The 22,698-nt window shown below is 40.1% G+C and overlaps 1 protein-coding gene across 4 annotated transcripts in view; it reads left to right on the top strand.

Moving 5' to 3' along the window:
• Positions 1-22,583, top strand: part of wu:fj29h11 (protein NO VEIN) — a 51,880-nt gene extending 29,297 nt beyond the window's left edge. For 3 of the 4 annotated variants that reach the window (XM_047376979.1, XM_047376980.1, XM_047376981.1), the window contains 19 exons: positions 4,232-4,413; positions 4,535-4,718; positions 5,452-5,594; positions 6,902-7,083; positions 8,568-8,827; positions 8,905-9,142; positions 9,235-9,418; positions 10,696-10,822; positions 12,160-12,246; positions 13,385-13,558; positions 13,644-13,924; positions 15,065-15,213; positions 15,536-15,614; positions 16,219-16,333; positions 19,611-19,739; positions 19,840-20,115; positions 21,279-21,414; positions 21,535-21,700; positions 21,783-22,583. In XM_047376979.1, the coding sequence (XP_047232935.1) occupies positions 4,232-4,413; positions 4,535-4,718; positions 5,452-5,594; positions 6,902-7,083; positions 8,568-8,827; positions 8,905-9,142; positions 9,235-9,418; positions 10,696-10,822; positions 12,160-12,246; positions 13,385-13,558; positions 13,644-13,924; positions 15,065-15,213; positions 15,536-15,614; positions 16,219-16,333; positions 19,611-19,739; positions 19,840-20,115; positions 21,279-21,414; positions 21,535-21,700; positions 21,783-22,187 (3,497 nt within the window). In that variant the 3' untranslated portion in view covers positions 22,188-22,583. The remainder of the gene's footprint in view (positions 1-4,231; positions 4,414-4,534; positions 4,719-5,451; positions 5,595-6,901; positions 7,084-8,567; positions 8,828-8,904; positions 9,143-9,234; positions 9,419-10,695; positions 10,823-12,159; positions 12,247-13,384; positions 13,559-13,643; positions 13,925-15,064; positions 15,214-15,535; positions 15,615-16,218; positions 16,334-19,610; positions 19,740-19,839; positions 20,116-21,278; positions 21,415-21,534; positions 21,701-21,782) is intronic. The other variant, XM_047376982.1, reaches the window with a different exon arrangement.
• Positions 22,584-22,698: the final 115 nt, after the last annotated feature.

The following is a 22,698-nucleotide window of genomic DNA, read 5'->3' on the forward strand; positions in this document are numbered from 1 at the left end:
AAAGATGAATAGGCAAGAATGTCAGTTTGTTGATGTGACAAAATGTGGAAGAGATGTTAAAACATTTGCTAGGTTCCCGATGCTGGCAGTTAGTTGCATGTTGCTTTCGTGTCCATTTTTGTGATTGTCGTTACAAACACAATTACCTAAAGCTTCAGTTGCTATTTATACAACTAATCTAGCAGATCATGAGAGGGTAATACAGTTTTGAAATAAGAGGTTAGGTTCATTGTTGAAACACGTTTTGTGGGCGCGGCGCTGGTGTCGTAGGGGTTACGCACGCGACCAAGTGCAGAAGCCCCGGACCCGGTGACCTTTGCCGAATGTCTCCCCCTCTCTTTGCCCTCTTTCCTGTCTACCTACTGTCGAAAAATGAAAAATAAAAGCCTCTTCTGCTGCTGCACAAAAAGAAATATATTTTGTGTAAGCTGCACATACAACGTTAGTCATCAACATGACAAAACAACTGTGTTCTTTTCACAGCTATAAACTTGTGTCGGTCTTAGCATCACATGAGCATCCGTGGTCCCAAAGTACTGCTTGATTTATATGAAAAAATCTCAAATTTTCAGTGTACAGTGCACCTGCAAAGAACATGCGTGTGGCAACTCCACTGTGCTAAACTATAATGTAGCAAGTTAAACAGAAAACATGGCAAACAACATTGCGAAACTATTTAGAAATGGGTTTTAAATTCCTCTGTAGATTAGTCATGTAAAAATGTAAACATATGTTCTTTTATACTCCTTGAAACACAGACCACAGACATAAACGGCCAATCATAGACGGACGTCTAAGGTGCTGAATGGTCTATGTCAATTTGCTGTTGCTTAGAATCATTTGGAATAATAAGGCAGGATTCATTAAAATATCTCACGACTGAAAAAAGAGACATTTTTTTGTCTCTCTTGCTACTTTTGTTTCTCTGTTCTCAATAAATTAGGGCAACAGCAAGCTGGGATGTCAATATTGTAGGTTTCACAGGTTTCTAGTTTATAAAGATATGACAAACTGTTAAAGAGAAGAAAATTTGATAAATATTTATCACATCTACCACCCTCCATCTGTGCTTGAAAGTTCAGCAGAGGAAATATTTTTTAAAGCATGAAACCATTTTAAAAACAGTGGAGTTATTCATTATAACACCCAGGTAAATATTGCAGACTTTCAGATATCTGACTCATAGAAACTCAAACACTGCTTTAAAAGCTGTTCCTGCTTTATAGGAGTCAGCACACTTAGACATTCAGAGAAACACTGTAGGTGTAGGACAGATCTGTCCAGTCAGGATGAACCTGACCTGTTTCTAAGAATAAGCAGATGTACAGACACGTATATCTGAGCACGCTCACATAAAAATACAGGAACACCGCCTTCGTTTTGCGTCACCACATTCAGAAAAGGCAACCAAAGTAGAGCTTCAGCGTGCCAAGCATGAATAAAAGATTTTCACACTTTGATGTAAGCATTCTGCTTCTGCAGTCTATCGTCTTGAATAATCATGTAGGTTAAGTGGTTTGGTGTCTACAAGCTGCTCAGAGGGCTGATGTTCTGTTGCTCCAGAGCTTTATTTATCACCTTCATCGTTTCAGATTAACACCACTGATGACTCCGTTCCAAACACAGAGGTATCGGTTTTATAGAAGAATTGTAGATTTATTTAATCCAGTAAATGTCATACAAATGTGAAAAATAAACATTGAAACACCACTTTATTAACAGCTAAAGATCACATATTGTGCAGTTCCAATTCTTAGATAAAAAGAGTTATCTTTTGGCTGAATGTCAATTATTTCCTTGTCCTCCATGAGCATGTGTTTGTGAAAAAGACTCAAGACACACAATGGATCACTGATTGCTAAGGAGCTATATTCAAAATTGTTTAGGTGTATTAGTGGCTTGTCTTTTTAAGTATAAAAATCTGTGTGTTAGCTCCTGGACTGTTTTGAGGGTATGTTTTGGGCAAATACTTCCTCGTGTATGGTGGTTTCTTATAGTGGGAACATACAATAAACTGCCAAACATATTGGCTCGCCTATCCATTATTGAAGTTGTTCAGATGTTCCAGTCATTCTCACGGCCACATGTGTATAGAATCCAGCACCCAGACATGCAGACTGAGACTTAGATCAGACACTTTGAGCTAGGCCTTTTTGTCTAAAATCAATGTTTGACCTCACAAATATGTTTCTCGCATGAAGTCTCAAATATTTGCCTAAACACACTCCTAAACAAGGTGGAAACCTTCCTGGAAGACTTAAAGCTAATATAGTTGCTAAGGGCGAGCCAACATCAAATCAAACCCTATGGATTATGAGTGGGATGTCAGTAAATTTCTTATGTGTGTGGTGGCTAATAAGGAAACACATCTGGCAGTATAGTGTTTCTGGGTTTTGAGTTCGAAAGGCAGAGATGGCTTATCCATGATGTGTGTTACCATCTTCAGGATATGGAGATCAGTGTTCAGAGTGCGCACACCTCCAAATTGTGCATCTAAGCTGTTTGCTAAGACCAAGGGAAGCTGTGAGTTTTTCATGCTGTAGATTAAATGCAAAATGTATTTATCAGGTTTTCATAGAGAAGCCCTGGCATCTCATTTAGCGATGAGGAGAAGGACGAAGAGCAGACATTGCACAGCCTTTGGAGCATATTTTGTAGGAAATCTTAAAGAGAATCTCTACTCCAGGGTTTTGGAAAGGTGCTCTATTCTGTTTACACAACACCTTGCGAGGGAAAACAGGAAACAAGGATTGCTGACAGGAGATGAATTTGGTGGCAGGGAATTAGTTAGTTAGTTTTCAGGTCAGAGATTGCTGTTGGCACCAGCTCTTTGTATTTACAGTGTCCAGGCTGTGCTTAGAGATGAAGTGGACAGAGATTAGTGTGATAACTTCAGAGAGACAGCTAAGTTAAAGACAGTGTTCTCCTGAAATATTGAGCAGTACAGCCATCAGCGGGGAGAATCGAGGCTTCAGATAGCAGCCTCAGAAAGTAGCAAAGTAGGTCAATAGACATTTCCTGTTTAAGGTGGTGAGGAATATTTTTGTGAATATATCCAAAGCGAGAAAAAAAAGCACTTTTTTGAAGTCTGAGTCAAAAACATGACATGTTTTACACCAATGCTTTGTTATATGGCTAGTTTTATCAAATATATCCTCTTCTCTTTATTTGTAGTCAGACACTCTTAACATTTCTTCCAACTAGTGCCGTTTTCAATTCGCAAATTCCCAGATTTCCCTGGTTCTTCTGTGCATACTCGGCAGTCTGTGTTGAACTAAGGCAGCACAAAAACACAACACAACAAATAGAAACATTGAGTAACAGTCCCCCAGGCAGGTAATTCACAATTAACTATCATGTCAGAATTTTCCCATCACATATCAGCTCTATCTGATCATCCTTCTTTCTAAATAAAGTTAAAATGTAACTCTCTTCACAATAAAATGTTTACTATAAGATAAAGCAAAGATTTGGTCAAACACCTAAGAAAAAGAATTACACAAAAGCTCTCTTACTTCTTTACAAGACTGGCAACTCACTTTTTGCACTTTTTAAAATATAGAAATGCACCATTTCTGCTCTATTTTCTGTTTTTCCCACAAGAGCCCGTTATAAGAAATAGCTGGCGTGTCAAACCATATATTTGAGGGACCAGACATGGTAAATTCAAAATCATTCATTTATTTATCCATTTATTGTGACACAACATGAGCCTTTCTGTGATTGGTCAGAAATTGTTCATATCAGGAGCAGATTGCTATAATATTGCAGCTGTAATAATAACACAACTATGCAGAACAAAGGTTCTGCCTGCAGGGCTTCTACAGTTTTTTTCCTCCATTTCAGGGTCTTTGCTCTGACCCGCCCCGCCCCCGTCATTTCTGTCCAATTGAAGCAATGATCGTTACATCGCCTTTGTTTACAAGTAATACTTCACTTGCAGAAAATACAATGTGAAAGCAAACCGCACCAAACAAGTGGACCAAAGGACTTTCCTGGTGTGAATACACCCTTAAACAGTTATTTGGTACAGTCTACTACTCAATAATTGCATCATGCAGCCTGTTACCACAAAGGTGTGGTGTGTTCAGTGCAAAAAAGATTGGATTTTTAGTTCCTGATCAGGAATGGTCAAATAAATCTTTAAGAGAAATAACAAGAAATAATCGACAGTGTCATTTATTCCTACAGTACTAATATAATATAAACATTCACTTTTGTCTTTTTGCAGGACCACTATCTGCGTTGTACAAAGATCTAAATGTGGTCCACCCCTCTCTGCTGAACTGTTTGGGCCCCCTGGAAAGCCAGCAGGTCAGAGAGTTGCTCAAAGGGCTCGGAGTCCATGAAGTGGAGCCGCAGGAGCTGCTGGAGCAGCACATCTATCCCACAATAAACAGTAACAAGTGGAAGGTGACATTAGACAACTTTAACTTCTGAAAATATCACAAAAAACATTTGCAAATTGTTTTATTTGACTTTTTTGTTCTTTTGTCATCGTTCTTGTTCATGTTCCTGCTTATTCCAACACAAGTCAAAGCCTGAGTCGGTGGTTGTGAGTTACTTGGTTTTCATCAAGCAGCACTCGTCCTCTAGCCAGGAGTACTCAGATATCGCAGTACCCGTCCTCACCTGCAAGGGCCTGGTGTGTCCGGCTACTGAAAGGGTGCATTTCTCTGAGGAGTACAACAACATCAACCTGCCAAAAATGCTGCCAGGTAGGAACAACACAAACACACACCTGTTCGCATGTACACTGTACATGTAGATGTTAAAAGTTTGATTTTAGCCCTAGAGAGCCATCTAAGCCATCCCAAACAATCACCAACACTAGCTCTTAGATGACCTGTTTGTGTATCCATAAATGATTTCTAGTGTAGTTAGAGCGAAAAAATACAAATAGCACGACATTGGTGGTATTGAACAGGCCACAATGTGAGTATTACATAAGCAGCTGTAAAATGTGTTTGTCATGTTGTGGACAACAGGTCAGAACCTCTACTACAAAAAGGAGAGCCATCTTAAAGTTGAAAGCATTTTTATTGTAGGATTCACCGCTCAGTTTTCTGTCATTTAATGGCAATTATCTGATTTTACGATCAAATTGTTTTGCTTCAAATTCTGTTGAAAAAGCAAAATGTCTTCCTCAGGCTTTGGCTTGTTTTTTGCAGTCCACTGCTGCCAGAACCTCACAAGGCTTTGGCTCAGTTTGTAATAGAGAAACAGTGCTGCATTCTTCTTTCTGGCAACACTTAAAAGCAGTGAAGCAGATTAATCAGACGGATTTTTCACCTTGCTTGGATGATAAATAACTGACATTAGCAGCTAAAAAACGGCACACTCTGTAACCTGCCTGCATCTCTGTTTGCTTCGTAGCTCATCCCCGCCATGTTTTTCATTTCTTTGCTTGTGTAAACCTTCATCTCGCCTGTCTGCTCTCCCTTCCACCAGGATACAACTGGATCTTGCTGAGTCCCTGTTATATGGAGACAGATGGCGATGTGGCAGGATGGAGAGAACTGTTCAGCAGACTCGGAGTCAGGGACGGCCTCATCATCCGCAAGGAGCGCCGAATGCTCGCTTCCGAAGAACTGGTGAGGAGGGCATCTTATTACAGCAAGCTGTTCTTAAACACTCACGTCGTGTTACAAATATTCTTCCTAAAGAAAAAACGCCATATCAAAGCCGTTTGAAGGATAAACAGTTCAAAATCATTTCATTTATATAAAATAAAATTCAGTTCAACTTTAATTCAGATGAGTGCAGGTCATTCCAATACAATACAGTATTATAAAACATTCAGATCCAACTAGATCTAGTCAAATAGTCACTTTGCTATAACAGTCCAATTTAATCCCAATTATAGTATACAACACAGCTAAATTCAGTTTTATTTATTAAACCTTTATTTAACCAAAGTAAAGACCCTTTAAAATCAAGACGTCATTCACAAGGGGGTGGTAACCTGGCCAGGAAAGGCAGCAGCACATGTCATAGTGGACAAGACAGACAAAAACAAACATTAAAAATATAAAGTGTGAGCAATTTGACAATTTCTGTTGTCCGTTTCTTAAGACAGAGCAAAAGTATTTCAGTGAGACAAGTTGTGACAGTTTCAGTTCAGATTGGAGGATATTCCATGCAATGGAGACAGAGAAACTGAAAGCTTTTTTTTCCGGTCTTAGTTCGAACACCAGGAGCAGAGTAATACAAAATGTCTTTGATTTTACGGTAGAAGCATAGCTACAATTGTAGCTGAGGAAAACCCAAACCACTTGAACTATAAGCTTTGTTCAAATGAAAATGTATCCCAAAAAGACGAAATCTCAGAGCAACACAATCTGTAAGCCTACAGGAGTAAAACCTATGGATGAGTTGTGTGAGCAGCCAGTGCTTACAGGCCAGAGTCTTCGTCTGCATCTATAAGTCATCATGACAAATAGATTAGTGATAGAGGAAAATATGAGGGGTTATGAGTCACACCAGGAACAAGAGATCGATGGTTGCTTTGAGGGTAGAAAAAAGGTGACTGCTGTGACATGTCACAGAGCGAGCTGAGACTGTGCACATCCCGCTTTCCTGGTTCCTCTTTTAGCCTCAACTACAGCCTCAAGGGATAAAACATGAATCTAAGATAAAAACAGTCCATTCCTGTGTGAGCAGGAACAGGAAAATGAATTCTGCTTAAAACACAGTACACACTGCATGTAAATGATATCAAGTTTTGGGCTTTTGGGACATTACAAAGAAAGGTCAGAGAGAAGTAAATCTAAGTGGTACGAATCTGAGAAAATGTCTGTGGAATACTCCACAGTGAAATTGGCCCCAGATGTATTTAAGTACTTAAGTGAAATGTCATTAGTTGCTGTGAAGCTCATTATTTTCCCTACCCTTCTATTAGGCTTCCAGTCCTTGGTCAGCTGAAAGTGCAATGTGGAACCAAAGTTCAGGGAAGGACTATGTGCTTGATGACTACCCCTGCGAGGAGTTCCACGCCCTGGCCACAGAGCAGCTTCCTGGTTCCCTCCTCCTGCAGCAAAGGATGGCTTTGTTAGAGCTGCTGGAGACCAACTGGGACACGGGGTAAAACACTGAGCATGTCTCTCCTCCGTTTCCCCCCTGATTTTTCTGCTTTAAAAACCAGCAGCTTCCATAGATTCATGTTAGGCTTTAAATTTATGGCCATGGATAATGGTTTCAGGATTACTTTAAGACAGGCTGTAAAAGTGATTTGGTTAAAGTGGGTTGTGTTTAGTACACTGGTCACGTTTGACAGAGTTAGGATCAATTTTAGGGGTATTGTTGCTTTCCCGAGTAAAAGTGAAGGTAGGACAGATGTTCAGTTATCAAGCCCTCAGTGAACCTTTTTGTTAATTTTGGTTATGATGTTATTCAACTGAGGTTTTATTGAACTCATTTCAAGATCTTGGAAAGATTTGTATGTCATGTTTAGCCTTAGAAAGAAGAGAGTGTACTTAGTTATTCCCTGTGTTTATAAACCTGGATTGAATATAGTGGCTTGTAAAAGTATTTACACCTCTTGAACTTTTTTCACATTTTTTCACCACAAACTTTGGCATCATTTTATGTGATAGAGCCTCACAAATTAGTATGTAGTTGTGAAGTAAAAGGAAATGATACAAGGTTGAAAAACATTTTCCAGATAAAAATGAACAAAATCTGGCATGAATTTGTATTGAGCCCCTCTGACCAAATTACTTGCCTTACCTTCCTTTCCCAACCTTTCACTGTAACTACCGTCTTTTGCTGTATGTCTCCACATCTGAAGACTGAATTCTTCGTCCATTCATCTCAGCAAAATAGTTTAGGCTCAGTCAGATTGGATGGATACTGTCTGTTCAGATGAATGTTCAAGGTTTAGCACAGATTCTTAATTTAATTTAGGTCTGGACTTTGACTAGGCCATTCTAACACTTGAATATGCTTCAATGTGACCTATCCCTTTGTAGCTCTGGTTGTATGTTTAGGGTCTTTGTCTTACTGGATAGTAAACCTCCATCCTAAATGATCTAACCTGAACTATTAATCTCTGCAGTATGGGCCTCTTGAATACTTCTTCTCTGATTACAGAACGTGCCACAAGTGGCTCTTTTGGACCTTCCACAATTGCTCTTAGTAACCAACTAAGGTTTTTAAATAGTTGCGTTATATTTCCACAACAAAATTATACTAAACGTACCACTAGTATTTATTTAGATCTATTTTTCTTGTCATTAGTTCGGAAACTATGTGCTTTTTTCCCACCAATATAAATATGCCATGGAAGAAAATGTATCAATCTATCAAAAGTTTAATTTTTTTTTAAACCTTAAAATAGAACTAAAATAGTGGTACTTTACAAATGACAACAGTTTTCCTACAGTAGATATTTATCAATAATTAGAAGTTATCTTTTTTCAAAAGGTCATGTTTGTGGTTGTCATGTAACACAATGGAAACTGAAGGGTTGTGAATAATTTTGCAAGGTGTTGTGTACATTGACATAGAATGACTTGTATTTATTTATTTTTTGCTTGCTCCAAGTCTGTCTTTTCTCTTTCTTTCAGACACTGTTACTCTCAGTACCTCACAGCTCAGGTTATTGATGGCGATGACCGACCAGTCAAAAACACCAGGTCCTCCTTTTACCACTTATTGTGCAGTCTGGAGTGGGTGCCAGCTTATCGCCCAGTAGAGGAGGAAAAACCGGAGAGGAAGTACCTCTGTCCTAGCTCAGTTTACCTGACATCACCAGAAGTCACCAGCCTGCTGGGGACTCACGCCTTTTATGTGGACATACGCTCCAGCAACTTCAGCAGAGCACTAGGTGAAAACACATCCACAAAAACCAGTAAATCAGTTCTAACGTGGCTGACCTGCTTAAACTTTACATCTCAATTTCAGGGATGAAAGAAACTATCTCTGTAGATGTTCTGATTAAGTACCTGAAGAAATGGTGCATCAAACCAGAAGAAGACCACCAAGAGCAGAGGTCAGCTGTAGATGAGACAGAGGGAGCTCATTTCACTTCAACCATTAGTCACGTCCACAATGTCTACACCTACCTTAAGGACAACTGTTCCCAGACCAGCCTGAAGGAGCTGTTCCTGCACACCCCTGCAGTGTTTGTAGTGAATAAATGGTACAACGTGATCTGCACCTGTTTCCTTTTCTTTTTTTTGTTTAATGTTTAAGTCTAACCCTAAAACACCTGGTATGTCTTTCTTTCTGCAGGCATAGTGATAACTGGTGTTCGGGACACTTCTATCACCTGAAGGAGGTGTGTTGGAGTGACAACACCAACATGTTCCATCGTTACAAACAACTGACCCAGAGGGAAGACAGTCCCATCCTGCAGCCCAAAGTCCTGGCTCCTTTCTACAGGGAGTTGGAGGGCATGAGAGACTTCTTCATGAAGGTAAGCTCCTCCAATAAGGCCATTCCACCTTAATATATCTGGCTAACAACAGTCACAGAAAAGGTTGATTTCCACGCTATTTAATTCGCTCTGACTCAGTCACACATGTGATGTCACCCTGAGACCTTTCAGTGTACTCAGACAGCTGTTGAAACCTTATAAATATCCAGCTTTTTGTGAAATGTGAAATCTGTGGTAAATGTCACTGTGGTTCTTTTGATTTCCTTTGCAGTCAATCAGCACATAAAGTAATGCTAAATGTTTGCTTTAAAACCTACATGTATTTAATCTGTCCAAGAAGTCAATAACAAGACAACACAGCACTTCTTACTGCCTGATCGTTGTGATTCGCCAGAGGTCATAACATTAAATGCTTGACACATTTATACAGAATTAACAAAGCAAATCTCTTACTTACAGCAGCACATTACACTACAGTGTACATTATACTAACAGCACAACAAAACACAGTTAACACCGTAAATGCATCTTAATGCACATTTTACTGGTAATCCTCTCTTGGTTTCACCAACACTAATCTCTGCTCATTTGACTGTTCTGGCTGGGGTGACAAAATCTCAAGCAACCCAGCTGGTCAAACGTTGTTTTGGAAACTACTTCTTATGGCGTCTTTTTGCAAGTGTTTGTAATTTCTTTTTCTTTTTTTTTTTTTTTTGCTGGCGTTATGTTCTCTTGAAACTTTTACATTGACTTCTTACATCGCCTTGCAAAGGTTTTCACCCCCCCTTGGATTTTTACCTATTTTGTTACATTCCAACCTGTAACTTAAATGTTTTTTAATCTTATTATATGTCTAAATTGGTGAAATGAAATCAAAACATTTTCCCAAAAAGAAGGAAATTGAAAATTGGCGTCTACACATTGCAATGAAGCCCATCATTCTGTCGGCACTGTACCATTACAAAGTAACTGATTGTAGATGAGATAAACATGTTAACCAGCTGCTTTGGATCAGCCTTTTTCCCCCACCCTGTTTAACAGTAGCCAATCATAGGTTGTATTTTGATGATGACTGGTAAAACATTTGTTCATCAATAATAACTGAAGGCCAGAAATATTTGTTCCAGAGGTCAGATTGGAAAGAGTTTTTATTTGATACTAACTTACATTATACATTCTTTAATCCTTGACAGTGGATCCCTCTGCGATGTGTGTGTGTTGTTAAAGATGTAAGACGCTTATGAGGCGGGATACAGAGGTAGAAGAACCCTGATCTAAGTTCTTGATGCATCTGTGGGGATTTGTCTTCCATATAGCTGCTGAACGTTGATGACAGTCCCAACATGAAGCAGTACGTGGGTTTGTTGGAGCTCATCTGCTCTTCCGCTCCCATACCAACTGCCGAAGTGCTACAGGATGTATCTATACTCTACGCCAAACTCGGTGAGGACTTTTGTTGCAGAGGCTTTCTCACTTAGCGTCTCCCAGTTCTTCACTCTGTCCCATCTGTTAACAAGTCTTGTCTTTAATAAGGATGTAAAACAATTTGTTACATCCTGCCTAAGTTTCTTTGGTGTAGGATCATAATTACATTGGACAGTATTGGCAAAACATATTTGCAAGATTTTAATATTTAATTAAATAGTTGGAGCAAATTAGGAGTATAGAAGCTTGTTGTATAAAACAGCAGCATTGTCTCCTTATTTCTCTTGGAGCTAAAGCAGAGATGAATGTATCTGCTTCTGTCTCTATCTATATATTAAAGTGCTCTATCCTGATATTACTTACAGTGACTTACAAAAGTATTAAGACCCCCTGAACTTTTTTACATTAAGACTATAAACTTCAATGTATTTTACTGGGATGTGGGATTTTATGTGATGCTGCAATACTTAAAAATTGATGTTCATAGAAGGTGATATACAACCTGACCAGAGTTATTTTGCAAAGAAGAATAGGCAAACAATTCAATCTCCAAATGTGCAAAGTTGATAGAGACTATGGTTGCACAAGATCAACAATAAAATAATCATTTCATTATAGTTTCTTGTTTGTAAAAAGGGCAGCGAAAGTCCAAATATATTATTTGCATGCAGAATGTTAATGCATGTCCTTTAAAATATAATAAACTGCATGAGCCATCATTTGCAGATGTCGCATTTATATTGCAGTAATGATTGTTCTAGCAGAGATATGACCTCAGAAAGTTGTAGCAGTAATTAAAAAGCTGGTTCTGCAAAGTATTCATTTTAGGTTGCTGAGTACATATGCATGCAACACTATTCCTATCCTAAAATCCCACTAAAGCTTATTGAAATTTGTGATTGTAATGTGATGGTATGTGAAACAGTTAAAAAGGTATTAACTCCTTAGCAAGGCACTGTGTGTTACTTCCATCATGAGTCTCGTCAGATGTCTCACATTCACTCTAATGATGGGCAGCTGGGTTTAACGGTCCTCCTCCGCGCTCCTCGTCCTGCCCTGCATCTGTCACCATTTCAGATCATGTTTCAGGAATATGTTTGGCTTTGGGAGACTCAGTCAGCTGCTCCCACATGTAAACAAGTTCCCATTGGCATTCTTACTCATCGGAGACGGTGTTTATATGTAGTAAACAAAAGTCATTTTGAAAGCATTGCACTAAAAAGCACAAAAAAAATGATGATCACTTTTTTAGAATCAAATCAAAGAGATTCAGTAGAAAAACACCACAAACATGTAATCACCATCATATCATTTATTCCTTTATTTATTTATTTTTTGCCTTTCTGTCTCCCCAGCCCACAAATGTAAGCTTAAAGTGTCTGGAGACCAGGAAAGCGTTCCTCCCACCGGATTTGATAAGAGTTACAGCTCCCAGTTGAAGGGTGAGTAACACATCCTTTGTCTCTTTGGTCAGACAGGCTTTCTGTCCACTCTCGAACCTCATCTGCTGTCCGTCAGTGAGAGACATGTTTGGAGACACACCTGGGGATAATTTGGTACAGCGGCCTGGAAATAATATTATATAAATATCATTTGAATAATGGTAGAAAGGTGTATTCTGCAGTGTGCATTAAATCCAGGACTAAAGTAACTGGGGAATGTTAGAAAACATTGTTTTTGATAATAATTATAGATCTACCATTCATCATTTATCTTATAGGTACTTCATACTTTTAATTCTGCCTTCTGCCTGAACCCTGAAATATTTAGTTACCTTCTGAGATACCATGTAAAGGACAACGATGGTCTCTCAAAATGGTGGAGATACAGGATTCTTCTCTCAGCAACATGACGGGTAGTTTCAGCAGCAGCATCAGGAGGCAATTAAAGCGACAGCTTACAGCTGCTTGCATCACCACTCAGTGTATTACACACGTTATTTAGTTTCTGCTTATTTAGTATCTGTGAGCCTTATTGTGAAAAGGCAACAGATTTGCTTTGTTCCTGCCTAGTTTAGGTCCATTAGTAATGTTGAAGAAAGTTCAGCACAAGTTCAACAAAAATGGTGGAATCTACTCGTGCAAGAATCTGTGCAATGAAACATTGAAACTGTTATTTTTAAGAGCATCAGTAAGCTTTCCTTAGGAAGTCCTAATTACCCACCCTGTTAGTAATTTGTAATTTGTGGTTTAAGCCCTTCAAGGATTGTGATCCTTCTTTCTTTGTTTACATATATCATTTTTGGGGGTGGGGCTGCACGGTGGAACACTTGTTTGCTCTGTTTTCTGCAGCAAGAAGACGCTGGGGTCTGAATTCCAGCCAGGGTCTTTCTACATGGAGTAATCATGTTCTCCATGTGCTTGTGTGGGAATTTACTGCATCTGATCACCACAATATTTCAGCATGGCAATTGAATGCTGCCCTACCACTTTCACATAGATTTTATTCATTTTAGGCAGAGAAACAACCAGTTTGATCTCCAGAAAGGCTGCCCAAACTTCACTGGCAACATGTCACTCCTGTGCTTGTCTAAGTGAGACCGACTGACTCATTGTGTGTGTCTTTTTTCTCTGTGTCCAGTCATGGTATCTGACAAGAAGGTCTTCCCTACAAAGGACAACTGGGTGCGTCTGACAAGTAAACCCATGATTGGTGATGACAAAGAGCTGGAGAAGATCTTTAAACCTCACAAGGAGGTGTGTCTGCTCTACCTGCCACCACCAGAGAAGAAGACTGTTTCCAAGAGTAAGACTGGTACGCGGTTCCTGCCTTAATGTTCTCAAGTGGTCTATCTCGGGGTATTTAAAAGATTCTCACTTGCTGTGTGGTCAACCGGCAGGTCAGACAGTCGCTGGAGATCGAGCTACTATACCTGTCTTCAACGAGAAGGACAGGCTGTCATTTCTGGAGATATGTGGTATTCGTCAACTCTCCCACTGTGTGATATCAATGCCAGAAACTGAGCTCTGGAAGCCATGTCCATCCATGCAGTCCCTGGTGCGCTCAGTCATCCCCTACATCCAGAGGTTCCTCTACTACCACGATGAGCTGGCTGAAGTCTACCCAGAGTTGATCAACAGTAACATAGCTGAGAAACTCAAGCGCCTTTCCTTTGGACAGGTGGGCAAGTCAGTTGGAGGAGTTTCACCTCTAGATGCTTTAGAGACTCCCAGAAAGCAGGTTCTAGAAAGAAGTATGAAAAAACTTGTTGCACAATTTGGTCACTGAACTGTACTCCCAAGTAAAGATGCAAAGCAGAACCTGCTCTATATAGTGCCCTACAGAAGTATTCACACATCTGGAAGTTTGCCCTTCAATGTATTTTAGTTTGATTTTGTCCATTCATCTTTGCAAAACAGCTCAAGCTCAGGCAAATCAGAGAGCATTTGTAAACAGCAGTTTTCAAATCTGGCAACACATTCTTAATTGTGTTTAGGTCTGGAGTTTGATTAGGCCATTCTAATACATGCATATGCTTTGATCTAAACCTTTTTATTGTAGCGCTGGCTGGATGTTTAGGTTCGTTGTTCTACTGGAAGGTTAACCTTTGCCCCAAGTCTCCACCAGGTTTTCTTACAGGATTGCCCTGCACTTAATTCCCATCTTTCCATCAACTCTGACAAACTCCTCCGCCCCTGATGGAGAAAAGCATCTCCACAGTATAATGAAGCCACTGCCATGTTTTACAGGAGAGATGGTGTATTCTGGGTCACAAGATTTTTTCTTGTAGGACAAAAGGTTCATATTTGGTCTCCGTTTGCTTTGTCCTTCACAGGGTTTGTAACAAACTGTGAACAGGACTTACTTTCTGCCAGTCCATTAAAATTATATTTAGTGGAGTGCACAACTAGTAGTCAATAGTCTTTCTACCTGCCAGCCTTGTTCTTTGGTCCCGCAGTCCACCTGTATGTAACAGGTTATTATTTAGGTGACTTCTGAAGGCAGTTGGTTCCATAGGATTTTATTTGGGGATATCAAAATAAAGGAGAATTAAAAACCACCAGTGATTAAATACAAATGCAAGTCACAATTTTCAGACTGTTTCGTCAAAGCAATTTGAAAGACATGTTCTTTTCTATCCAGTACACTAATGGTTTGTGGTTGTAAAAGGACAAAATATGAAAAAGCATACAGTATATTCATAGCTATCCTTACATGAAGAGATTACAGTAAAATTCATTATAATGTCTCTGGGTTTGGGTTCCTACCTGCTGAAACCACAGACGAACAAACAGAAACTATGTCACCGTCTGCTTTCAGGTGGGGAAGCTGTATATCCGCTACGAGCTGGACGTTGCTGACAGTGAGGTTCCAGTGATAGAGCTGCAGGATGTCATCTGCCTGCTGAAGGATGAGAAAGAGCTCTGCATCCAGAAGGATCACATTCATGACAAACTGGAAATCCTGAGGTTTGTGTTCTTCCCAACCTTCACTTCTGCGGTCAGACTGATTCCCATTCCTAATTACATCAAACGTTTATATAGCATTTCCTTTGGTTTCTGCCACAAGCCTTCATCACAGTGTTGCTGTTAATACCATCCAGTCAGAGTGAGTCAAATGGACTCCACTCTTGTTCACTTACATATTTTCTCCATCTGCAGTTTGGCCATAGAGTCTGGGATAACTTGTCCAAATTTTAACCAATGTTACCCATTAATTATGCATTAGGGGAAAAAAACAGCAAATTTTAACATGAAATGTCTAAGATGAGATTATTTGTGTGTGTTGCAGTGAGCTGGTGAAGCTGTTCTGCACAGAGAGGAGTCACAGAAAAGAACTGAAGCATTTCCTGAGCACCGTGATTAACAGTGTAAGTTATATATGATCACTTATCCATTTCCTTTGGGGAGAGTCTTTCTTTTCTCACAGACTCCCATCCTGTCACCAGCGCTGACTGTAGCTCCAAGTAATGGCTTCTTCTCCCTGAAGTGAGTCACATTTGCTTTATACTGCTGCTTGCTTTGAATCTCAGTTGAGATTCAAAGGCGCTCACATTGGGCCTCCACTTTGATCCTTCTCTGCTGAAGGTCCTCCCCTCGTCTTTTTTGTGTTGAAGAACAATTGCAGCTCGTCGCAATCAAAAGGAAGTCTGGATAAAATGCAGCTGAATTCTCAGATTAAAAGCAGATATTAGTTAGTAAACTGAAATTATTCTCTGTCTGATTACATGATTTATTAATTTGATTGTTAAATGTAACATTTAATTATTTAAGGATCAGAAAGCAGAAGATCTGCCTTACCTTCAACGTTTGGATTATTACAGAACATTCATCTTTGGTTGGCAGCACACATCGATGACATCTACAAAGCTTCAAAATAGCTTATTAATATATATGTTGGTGAAAATGTGCTTTTCAGAATAAAGGATTACGATGGATATCACGTCTGCATAAAGTCCCTGTTGTACATTACAGAGCCAAAAGGCCCTGGACAGATTGATGAGCAAAGAGAACATCAGAGAGCTGCCCGGCGATGAGGAGCTGTGGGAGGTTCCAGAGCCACTCAGACCAGAGACAACCATGGACAGAGGTACACGACACACACACACACGTTGGCATATATATTGTTGTGATGACGTTGCATTGACTTCTATAAATTGTCTATTGATTTCTGTGCCCTAACTCTGAACCTAACTCTACACCTAAGGTCCCTAAACTTAACGTAAAGTCAATTCACACCTTAGCCTTAACCTTACGCAATTAGCATTAGACCTGGCAAATGTCCTCACAATGTTTTTGTCCAGATGCTTATCTACCTTCCTCATACGATGGCAAACACTCTCCCACCCACCCACACACACAGAGGAGAAACATCAAATAATCAGAAACATCCTGTTTACATCGGAACTGCTGATTTGACTGAGAAGCAAGGAAAACCTACAGAGTTCAGTATGAGCAGCTGCAGCTTCACAGTCCCTTTCAATAATTATTGTTATTTTTTGCAAGTACAAACATGTCAGTTTGGGTGCCACACACTTACCAATCAGCATATTTAGGATACAGGGTTGAGGACAAACACACTATTCTCCAGTGAAGGTGCATAGAATGAACTTCTTTGCAATAGACCTGTAAACTAAGGTTCAAATGAACTGCTGAATTGTTTTCTTGTTACCATTATGAAAGCTTCCAGCCGTTCTGTATGTGGGGTATGTATTGAGCAGACATTCAACCAAGTGAGTATGGATCTTTTGTTCCATCTGAAAGCATTGACAGGCTGATAAAAGCTTCAGCAGCAGCTTCATTCCTTGGCTCAGCCTCAAAGGGCCGTTGGTTTGATGGCAGATATCACTCTGTTCGGTTCTGGTTTGGTCCAGTTTCGTGAGTCCCAGATGAAGAAAGATCATCAGCAATGATCCCTGTGTGTAGCCCAGTGTCAGTGTATGAGAGAAGACTGGAGCCAGAGATGAGTTCTAACCTCTACCTGCTGCTTGTGTTGTCTGAACAGCTGCAGCGTTTCCAGCTCTCTCTGTGCCATTTTTCACAACAACATCCATGGCTTTTATCCACAGTCTCCCAACAATCCTTCTGCACATGCCTGGTGGAGGTTTCTTTACGTGTCTGCTTACTTGAATTTGTTCACTTTATGTGTTGCGACATAAAAGGGCAGCTGTTGCCAAGGCTCAAAGGGCGAGAGGAGCAGATCCTTCACTGCAGCAGAACACACACACACACACACACACACACACAAGGATTTTTATGATCCGATGTTTTTACTGCTAAATCTTTTTCATGACCTACAGCATCAGTCAGAACCTTACATACACTCACCGGGGCATGGATTTCATAATTATTATGGTGTTTTAATGTTTTATTTCAACCGGTCTTTCATCAGGGTGCACTAATTACACAACATACAACTTCAGTGATGTTTAAAAAAAATAATTAAGGCGACACTGTTACCTTGCGGGGTTCGAATCCCGGCCTGGGCTCTTTCTGCACGAGGCTTGCATGTTCTCCCTGTGCATGCGTGGGTTTTTTCTGGTTACTCTGGCTTCCTCCCACAGTGCCAAAGCGAAAAATTTAGGCTAACTGGTTAAGCCCCTATTCCACAAAAGGCCACACTTAACACCGATCACAAAAAATGTCTACATTTTAGGGTTCTTAGTTGCATCGCAATAAGTTCCTGAATTCATAACTTTATTCTTCGTCAGTTCCTACAATTCCTGAGTCATCTGGATTTTGTGGCAAATGTTTTGAACTCCTAAATCCAAAACATCTCAGTTAATTCTTAACCAATTCGTAGGTCATTCTTAGGTATCATAACTAATTGATTTATTCCTATGTGTTCTTAACACAATCTAGGATTGGTGAATCAGGGCCGTTGATTGTTAGGTCAAATTCTTATCGGCAAATCACCCTACAAGCAATCACGTTTTCAGTACCATTGAGAGCCTAGCCGTTGAGTCTCCAGCAAACTGGATAATAGATTAAGTAGGACATTCATATTTACCATGTTATCCAACTGTTAGCTGAAAATTATTTGCTTTACTGATAGCGAAAGGGTCATTCACCAATCTTTTCAACAGATGCAGAAATTCTATCAGCAAGTTTGTCCAGAAAAGCCATCACGCACTTCTTAAAACCCCTGCATCGGTCAGTGACTTGTTGTCTTGGAGCCTAAATAATAACTACCGGCTTTAATTCATACATCAAGGTTAAATCTCTATCAGTAACAAACACAAACAAAAGAGAAAACGAGAGAGAGAGAGAAGTCAACAAAGGGAAGCTCAATAAAAGGGGGTGTGTTCCCTGCACATTCATGCGTTTTTAGATCAAATGCTTGTTTGATTGAATGTTAAGAGACACATTCCCCTTATTTGTTTTTACAGCAGGATTTTTCTGAAAAAAGCTGTTTACGTGTCTTGATGTTCCTGACCTGAATAACCTGTAGGTTAAAACCAAGTGATTAAGCAATGAAGCTGAATAAGCAACTAAATGACCAAATATTTGGTGTTTATTGAGCAAAGTTTCAAAAATATAATGTCTAGGATCCATAACAAGACAGTTATTAAATGTATATTGATTAGGATGAACACAAACACTGGTTTATATTTCATTGCATAATGCGCCACATTATTATATTTTCATTTTTAAAAAGAGCCACCACTAAATGTAGTGATGTTATTATAAAATGGAGTAGAAACTATTACAAAATGTGTTTTTATGTGTTTTTAAATGGATTTTATTACATTTTGCAGTGAATATTACAAAAGCAATTTTAATTTATTATATTTTGAAGCCAGAATTTATTACATTATTACACAATGCAGCGTTTCATGAACTTTAGTTTTTACATTTTTGTGGCAAAAAAACAATTACTTCAATTGAAACATTTATAAATATCAACAGTCATTCAAATGACATTCACTTCTGCTAGTTCACTTCGCACTTGATTCTTAGATGCATTCAGCATATTGTTAAGTGATTCGTAACATTCATGCAGTATTCCTAATAGATTCTTGTAAATCATACTGAAGTCTTGACAATATTCGTGCAAATCCAGCCGATTTATTTTCTATCATACCTCTGTCGTAACTGGCTCTTACGGCATCAGAGATTGGACGAGAAAATGTGCAAAATTCCAAGAATCTGCACAAATCCTAAAGTTTAGCAGTTCTTTGTGATTTGTACTATTTGTGGCCTATATGGAAAAGCGAAAAATGAACCTCGTACTTTTTGTGTTCATCAACAAGGTTCTGGCTGCATATTTCACCACTGCTGCCTCGGTATTTACTTCAGAGTGGCATTGTATCTGATTGAGGACATTTCATTTTTCCTTCTATGACTCTGAAATTGTTGTTTTGCAGTGTTTTCCAGGAGCCTCTCCTCCATGAGCGCCCCAGAGGAGCCAAACTGTCCCTCTCAACCAGACGGGGAACAAACGCTGGCTTGCTGGCCTCCTCGAGCATCTATGCTGAACACAAGCAGCCGTGCAGGTAGCTCTGATGCTTCTTTTACAGAGAAATAACACATTTGGTTATAGACTCGTGTTTTTAATGGTTTCAATGTTGTTGTTTTTCTCTCTCACTCCTCCAGGTCAGCCTAAAAGTGATGTGGTAGAGGCAGTCTTAAAGATGTGGCCTCCTCCTGCCGGTCCTAAAGACACAGAGAAGGAAGGTGGTCGCAGCATAAAAAGCTGTGAAGAAAACCAGACACCCAGGAGCAGCAGCAGAACTGCAGACCTTCCTGCCCTTCAGAGAGTCCCAAGCCATCCAGGGCAGACTCACACTAACGCTGCAGCCATCAGCACACCAAAACCTCCAGGTTGGAACACACTGCTTTCTTCTTTTGAAACCACAGCGCCTTGTAAAGGTATTCATACCTCTTAAACATTTTCACATTTTGTTCCATCCCACCCATAAACGTCAATGTATTACATTGGAATTTAATGTGATAAACTAACATTAAGTAGTGCGTAACTGAAGTGAAGGGAGCGGCTTTAACAAATTCTTACAAGTCCAAATCTGAAAAGTGCATCTGGATTCAGCTCTTCTAAATGAATACTTTGTAGAAACACTTTACTATGCAAGTGTTTTGGGGTTGGTCTCCACCAGCTTTTCATATCCATAGATTTTTTTCCCATTGTTCTTTTGAAAATAACTCAGGCTCAGTCAGGTTAAATGGAAAACATCTGAAAACCATTGTAAGTCTTTTCCCACAGATTCTCTGATAGGTTTAGGTCTGTATTTTAACTGGTCCATTCTAACACATGAATATTCCCTTGTAGACTAATGTCATAAATTCAGTACAATGCAGCCTAAGGGGAGTGTGTATCCCACTTGTGCTGGTTGATGCTTGTTCTATACTGGAAACACTTTATTGGCAGTTTCACTTATTTACTGAAGAACAGCACCCCCATAGCATAATACTGCCACTGCCATGTTTTATCCTGAAGATGGTGTGTTCACAGCAATGTGCAGTGTTAGTTTTTCGCCATGCAGCATTTTGCATGTAGACCAGAAAGTTCAATTTTTGTCTCATATAACCAGACCAGAGCACCTTCTTCCACGTGTTTGCTGTGTCCCCCTTTATGGCTTAGGACTAACTGCAAGCAGGACCTCTTATGGCTTTCTTTTTGCCACTCTTTTGCGAATGCCAGATTTGTGGAGTGCACAAATAATAGCTGTCCTGTGAACAGATTCTCCAACCTGGGCTGTGAATGGAGTATTAATACCTCTGGAAAGCACTGTGAAATATTCAAGCACCGCTTCAGGGTCATGTACATGCCAGCAGTTAGTGTCAGCTCATAGGTGCAATAGAACAGGAATAGTCTGCCTGGAGTTTCTTCTTGTGTCTTGAGGTGCATCTTATATTGACAGTGATTACCATGCTGTGATCTTGGGGTTGGAAGAACTTTAAAGCTGTGAAAATCTGAAAAAGACAAAAACTGTCTCTGCAACATTCCCAGATTGTATGTGTTCAGCACACTGTGTTAAAGCTTCCTGTTCCATTTGGTGTTGTCTGTCACCTATCAGAGCCAAGCCAACAGACTGAGACCAGCGATTTGCAAAAAGCTAAGGGTAGAGAGGAGATCAGACCATCACCGACTCCAAATCCCCCATCTGAGCAGCCTGCAGAGTCTTCCAGAAATGAACCTCCTCCAAACAACCTGTAGGTGTCTGCTGTTTGTCTCAGGATATCTGAATTATGCATGTAGAAAACTAATGTTGGTGTTCACTGTTACTCTGTACATCCCCCAACACAACCTTTCTTTGCCTTTCAACCCGTCAGGGTGGGCCCTGAGGCAGTTGTGCCCTTCAGTACATTTCAGGGGACTGCAGCAGCTGCAGACTCTCAGCGTTCTCTCCTGAACATGAACTTCCCTCTGTGGGACAAAGACCACTCTCCGCAGGCCACCCTGGAGGACATGGACCTCCCCTGTCAGATACCCACCACCGTTAGTACACGCGCTGCTGCCTTTGCTCTGTTTAACGGTTGAGTTTCGGCGAGCTTTTCATAAAAGCTATGTTCTTTTGCAGGTGGTGTTTTTAGACGAACAGATGGACCTGGTGGCAATCGGCGAGTGGGGGGAGCAGCTGGTCAACTCCTTCCTGTGCCACTGGAGAGACAGCAGTGACCCCAGGCGGCCCACCCACGTCTTGTGGTGCAATCAGAGCGGTGAGAGCGGCCAGCCCTACGACTTCAAACTGACCTTCGGAGAGGTGGGGCCCATATTTGTGGAGGTCAAGTCGACTCTGAAGAGAGAAAAATCCTTCATCCACATGTCGGCCAACGAGCTGGACTTTGCATTGAAAGAGAAGGAGCGCTACCACATATACAGAGTGTACAATGCTGGGGACGCTCAGAAAGTCCGACTGTGTCGCATTCAGAACCTGGCGCAGCATCTCCACACCAAGGACCTAGCACTTTTTCTCTTTGTGTAGTTTCTGTTTAGGTTTGTAAAAGTATTTGCACTGTATCATCACTGACAGCCTAGACGTTTTTTGTATACCTTTAAAGTTTTATCTACTGTATGTCAGGTATTTTATTCAAGTGTTTTGTCACCACACTCTTATTCCAGCTCAGTTTTTAATTCACGCGTTGCTTTAAAATTAAATAATTTTTTATTCTTCCTGATGTAATCTCAAGGTGTTTCTTGTTCACCTTAGTAAATAGTGGCTCTGTCCCTTAAACTTGGCTCTTCAGCTGAAGTAATTAAAGATTAAGCTTTGCGTGATTTTTATGTGATAGACCAACACAAATAATTGCATAATTGTAAAGTGGAAGGAAAATGATACATGTTCTTACTTATTTTAAAAAATAAAAATCTTGTAACTGTGGTGTGCATTTGTATTCAACCCCCTTTACTCTGATACCCCCGAAATAAAATCCAGAGCAACCAGTTGCCTTCAAAGGTCACCTAGTTACAAGGTCCCTGGGTTCTTTCTGCAAGGA

Source organism: Girardinichthys multiradiatus, chromosome 10, assembly GCF_021462225.1.
Source record: "Girardinichthys multiradiatus isolate DD_20200921_A chromosome 10, DD_fGirMul_XY1, whole genome shotgun sequence".
In the NCBI taxonomy this organism is placed as follows: domain Eukaryota; kingdom Metazoa; phylum Chordata; class Actinopteri; order Cyprinodontiformes; family Goodeidae; genus Girardinichthys; species Girardinichthys multiradiatus.